Raw genomic sequence first — 5,706 nt, 5'->3', positions numbered from 1 at the left:
TCACCCAACAAGGGCCGAGATGTGGGATAGAGCGGTGATGGGAAGCAGCAGGATAATACAGTAGTTTACAGCCAGAGGAACGGCGAGTGTTCTGAAAGCCTGTCATGTCTGCTTTAAAGGAAATATTTTGTTTCCCTGTTAGGTGTGTTCACTCATCAGTTGGCAGCCTTACAAGCACTCAGAATTATATGGCAACTGCAGTTATACGTGCTTGGTGGTAACAGATCAGCAACATAAGTGGGCTATTTTTTTTGTTATTTTCCTTTCATGGAAACCCTTTGAAGAAGAGGCCTCATGCCACAGTGCATGATCATGGCCGCAGGCAGGGAGCCAAGTGGCCTGATGTTGGGTGAGGCGGATGAGGGTACGTGACTAAACATCTTGCTTCCTCTTTCCAACGTCACATGGACTTGCACAAACATATCCTGCTTTGTGTCTGCAGGTTTCAGACGCATTGCCTCACCCAAAGCCCCAGGCTAAGCTGCAATGGCTTGGAATGAGCCCAGATGAGAGGGAGGAATCTGAACTACTGGGACACTCCTCCACTTCAAACCTACACTTTTACTTAAGGGTGGGGGGGTGGGGGGGGGTTGGCTGGGTGTTTGCTATAAAACCCTGTTTTCAGTTAAACATACAACTCCACAGTCATTAATCTTAATCAACTTATTATCCAGTAGTAGATCTACACATGACTGTTAAGTGACTATTATTTAATTTAGCGGTGGGCAGATTTGCACTACTGACTGTACAAGAATAAAATGTGGGCAGAGCTATATTAGTGCTGTAACCCCACTCCATTCAAGTTTACAACACACTGGCTGGAAATCCCCACCTCATGACAGCGCTTCCTGGTTACTGGCTAATGGAGGCGCCTTTTTCTTTTCTTTTTTTTCTAAAACTCCTTTTATAATAACACGCCAGGAAAATATTACCTAAAAGCCTCATGCTGAATCCATTCTGGTGAGCTGACACAAAAGAAAAGAGAGCGGCAGAGGCAGAGAGAGAGAGAGAGAGAGAAAAAAACTGGATCGTAAAATCTTTCCAATAATACCCAAACTATGTCCCGATTGAAAAACTATTAGACATGCATTTAAAGATGTGATATATTTGTAAGGACCGGATGAGAGTAGCCTGCTTGTTGTTTCCGTGCGGGTCGACCCACCTCATTCATTGCACAGCAGTAGTAGTGGCGGCTCAGTGCGTCGCGGCGCTGTGCATTGAGAAAAACAAGCTGCAGAGCGGATCAGGCTCTGAATTGAGGACAAAGCCGCACAGAGGAGCCTCCCTAACCCACAACCACCTCACTCTCTGCACACATCTTCCGCCTCGTCGCAGGATCCGGAGCAGGGGTGGGGGGGTGATTTCCTTTTTTTCTTTTTTTGCAGCTTTCTTTTTTTTCTTTTTTTTTTTTTTTAATAATAATAATAACAACAAAAACAACGCTCGGTTTGGTTTTATTCCCTTCGAGCTGGACTGCGTGTAGTTTCTTTTTTGGTTGTTGTTGGCCGAGGCTCAAGTGATTAAATTTAAAAAAAAAAAAAAAATTTAAAAAAAATATGTATATAAGAAAGCAGTGAGTGACAGAGGCTGCAGTAAAGTGGCGTGGAGGTGGGGTGGAGAGGGGGTCTGTCGAAGAAATCAAGTCAATAGAAACTGAAGTGGAAGCAGGCGTTTAGAGGCTCGCGGTGACGTCACTGCTCCACATCGAGCCAGTTGTAGAGAGTCAGTGGAGATAGATAGAGCAGCGCCGTAGTAAAGTACACACCGACATGAACTTCTCCCTCTAAAAACTCACACCGAGGACCACTTCCACCAGCGGAACTTGCTTTTATTCGCCTTTTTCCCCTTTTCTTTTTTTTTTCCCTTCTTCTTGGGTTTGTTTTTTTTTTTTTTCTTCTTTGTTTGTTGCACGGGGAGGAGAAGCGGGGAGAAAAACAAGACCACATTTTGGGTTTCTTTTCGGGGGGTCGACGACGAGCGCAATGTCGTCCGCGGCGGTCGCTGCTTCTTCCAGGAGGCAGTCGTGTTATTTGTGCGACTTGCCCCGCATGCCGTGGGCCATGATCTGGGATTTTACCGAGCCCGTCTGCAGGGGATGTGTCAACTACGAGGGAGCAGACCGCATTGAGTTTGTGATCGAGACGGCCCGGCAGCTCAAGAGGGCTCACGGGTTTCAGGAGGGCAGGTCTCCCGGGCCGGGGAAGTCGCAGCTCTCCGGGAAGGAGATCCAGGCGATCAACCACGCCGCGGCGGGAGACCCCGGCTCCCGGCCACCGCAGCCCCTGGACCGCTACCCGCTCTCCTCCGACCGGCCGCCCCGGCTGGGTCCAGAGTACCAGCCCGGCCGGCAGGCGAACGGCATTCCGGTCCCTAACGGATTTCCTAAGCCCGACGAGCCGCCGGAGCTGAACCGCCAGAGCCCCAACCCGCGCAGGAACAGCGCGGTGCCTCCGAATCTAGTGCCTTTGGTTAACGGGAACATGCCCCCGGTGCACGCCGTCAACGGCAGATCGGGGCAGATGGTGCTCCCCTCCGCGCTGGCGGCCGGTAGTCCCGCCGACATGGGCAAGAGACCCGCCTCGGTGTCCAGCACCGAGCACGACAGGGAGGTGAAGGACAAGCACAGACCCGACAGCCTCACGCCGGAAATCTCGGAGAGCCACAAGAACCGGGCAGACACGGACTGGATGGGCAAGGGCAAGACGGTGAGGGACCTGATGGCTCTGCAGACCTTCGACAGGTTCAAGAAGGACCACCCGGCCATGCCACAAAGGGTCATGGGCTACGAGGCCAGCGCCACCGCTTCCAAATCAGGTGAGCGCCCACTAAATACTTCATTTCCCACATTTTAATATCTTTGCTTTAACCCTTTCGTGTTCAGGAGTGTATGGTAAACACATTAAAATAGCAGCATGTCTAGACATTATGTGGTGCATAATTATTCCCCCCCCTCTCTGTTGGTTGTGTTTGTTATTGTTTTGTAGCCTGTGGGGAGGCAGGGAAGAGCAGCAAAATGCACATTTCCTGTCTGGTGTAATTGCTGATCCTTTTATGAGCAGTGCAACTCAACTGTTTTGTTTAACCCTTTCCCACCTCCAGACAGAGGCAAACATCCCCGGAACCTTAAGAGAAAAACGTCACCTGAACCAGAGGGAGAGGGAACAGCTGCCAAGCTCAACGGAGAGGGACAGCAGTGGTTGCCACCGCCTACTGACGGACTGAAAATGCCTCCGGTTCCCCCGCCAAGCTTCGCCTCTCCCCCCTCCACAATATCCCCCCACTCCCGCACCACCCCGCCGGAGGCTGCACAGAACGGCCAGTCCCCCATGGCGGCGCTTATCATGGCGGCAGACAATGCAGGTGGGAACAGCTCCCCCAAGGACGCCAACCAGGTCCACTCCACCACCCGGAGGAACAGCAGCAGCCCCCTGTCACCGTCCTCCATGAATCAGAGGAGGCTGGCGCAGAGAGAGGCGTCTGGTGCAGGTACTCCTCACGGGCCAGGCATGGACCAAGTGCACCCCCAAAGCATTCCGGACTCCTCGGTACCCGGCAGCATACCTCTGTGCTGCACGCTGTGCCACGAGCGTTTGGAGGACACACACTTTGTTCAGTGCCCGTCTGTGCCCTCTCACAAGTTCTGCTTCCCCTGCTCGAGGGAAAGCATAAAGCAGCAAGGTGCCACGGGTGAAGTGTACTGTCCGAGCGGAGAGAAATGTCCCCTGGTTGGCTCAAACGTACCATGGGCTTTCATGCAAGGAGAGATCGCCACCATCCTTGCAGGAGACGTCAAAGTAAAAAAGGAGAGGGACCCTTGATTTTGTCTGAACAATTCTTTGGGGAGGGGAAGCAAAAATATGAGTATAAATATATAAATATCACATACATACCATTCAAACAAACTAACGGACTTGTACATATTGGACCCAAGGGAAGAGTATACTTCGTAAACATGGTTGTATAATTTTTGATTTTTGAATACATTGTGTTTCTATATTTTTGAAGATAAAGGTATGTACTCATTATAATGAACTACGTTCCTCTTTGTTGATGTTTAACAAAATTCTTGATGTACTTCTAGGTCTGGTGGCAGTTCCTGTTTAACGTAGAATGTGACTAATGCTACTCTACGAGCACTTGGCAAAACTAAAATGCTTTTAGCTGTACTTGTATGCACTTGTTTAAAAATTGCCAAATACAATTTCTGATCTTGTATGAACATATTGTCTGAGCTTGCTTCATTTGAGCGAATAAGTCGCACAGGGGCTTGTGTGGACGGACGGTGAGATAGGGGGCTCTCGGCTCTGATACGCATGCTTGTTGTGACGGCTCTGGAGACTTGATTTGCGCTGCACAATATAAGTGGGCTACTGTTTCAAGCTGCAGGACTGCAGCACTTTCCCTGCACACATGCCTCCCTTTTCTGTGATTCATTGTGAGTGCATGGGTGGAAACAAAAAAAAACCAACCCCAAACAAACACATTTTCTCCAGTTTGTGCTTCACTGTAACTGCAGCATTCGGGGGGGGGGTGCCAAGTCATGTTCAGTCAGCTGGAATCTGTTGAGTCAGTAATGAGAAAGTGCATGAATGTCAACATTACCCCATCGTGCAACCACATTGTGTCGTTTCAAATTTGGACTTTCACTGAAATGAATTGCTTTGATTATTACATTCATAGCTTCTACATATTTCTGGTCATCGGTGCACGTTGGTATCTGACGTCATGAATGACACTCATTTATGTACAAACCCGATATTTTTTATTTATTTTTTTGAATTATCCATTTGATTGACATTGCACAAGCTTTCAATCCCGTCATCATCCTGAACTTATCTCCCAGCATGGATTAGGTACGTTGTCACGACAGCGACACGCCACTTGCATTCAGTTTGAGCAGCCAGCGTGGTGCGTGTGTGCGTCGTGACACCGCCACACAATAGCTGATACATGTGAACTCCGATTCTCCTCCTCAGTAGAAGCAACACTGCTTTTACTGCCTCACGTCCCAGTCTTGCTCTGCAGCTCTTCAGACTGTGACTGTTGCAGATCCGTAGCGGCACAGTCACAATAAAGAAACGTCAGTTTAGTCTCGGTGAGGGTAAACAAGCTGCAGACGCTCCTTCAGCAGCTATGTGCAGCGTTTGGGGTCATTACTGCCGTCACTGTGCCTGCTAAAGAGAAGCAATTTGAACCTGTGTTCTCCTAAGCTCTCTCAAACAAAGAAATCCCGTGTAGCTGACACTGCACCAAACGGAGGCTTGATATCTAGCACTTGGCGTAGTTGCGTAATTATGTGAGACACTATCGGCCTTCTTGCTGTTTTAACAGCTTCCCCAGATTTTTTTTTTTTTTGCAAAAGGAATTTATGTAATTAAAGGCCCGCAGACAGCTCTTACATTGTTGCTTTATTGTTTTAGTTAACTTGATGCCCTGAGTTCACGAGCCCCTCTGCACTGGCAGACATGTTTTCTATTGGACGGTCTTTGCAGGGACTGCCCACATCTTAATAAGCTGCATGGTGTCCTGATTAACTGATTGATTCATGATGTTGAATGAAAACATAGCCTTTGCACCCCACTATTTAGCCAACCTCGTGGGACAGAGAATTATTGTTCCCTGTCAAAGGACACTTAAGAAAAAGAGTCTATAAATAAATAGTCAACCGAGTGCGGAATGAAGCTAAGTGTCTTCTGTTGGGCCAAC

At 48.8% G+C, this 5,706-nt stretch overlaps 1 protein-coding gene across 1 annotated transcript; it reads left to right on the top strand.

Moving 5' to 3' along the window:
• Positions 1-1,244: 1,244 nt before the first annotated feature.
• irf2bp2a (interferon regulatory factor 2 binding protein 2a) lies at positions 1,245-4,219 on the top strand. Its single transcript, XM_080481610.1, has 2 exons — positions 1,245-2,814; positions 3,100-4,219. Exons 1-2 carry the CDS (start codon positions 1,983-1,985, stop codon positions 3,816-3,818), a joined length of 1,551 nt encoding a protein of 516 aa, XP_080337736.1. The 5' UTR covers positions 1,245-1,982; the 3' UTR covers positions 3,819-4,219.
• Positions 4,220-5,706: the final 1,487 nt, after the last annotated feature.

Source organism: Lipophrys pholis (genome assembly GCF_963383615.2).
Source record: "Lipophrys pholis genome assembly, chromosome: 15".
In the NCBI taxonomy this organism is placed as follows: Eukaryota; Metazoa; Chordata; class Actinopteri; order Blenniiformes; family Blenniidae; genus Lipophrys; species Lipophrys pholis.
This window is presented reverse-complemented; position numbering and strand designations above follow the sequence as displayed.

Bases quoted from the DNA above. Each gene is read 5' to 3' on its own strand.
- irf2bp2a (XM_080481610.1), top strand. From the start codon at position 1,983: ATGTCGTCCGCGGCGGTCGCTGCTTCTTCCAGGAGGCAGTCGTGTTAT. The intron at 2,815-3,099 runs GTGAGCGCCCAC...TCCCACCTCCAG, and splicing joins CGCCACCGCTTCCAAATCAG to ACAGAGGCAAACATCCCCGG.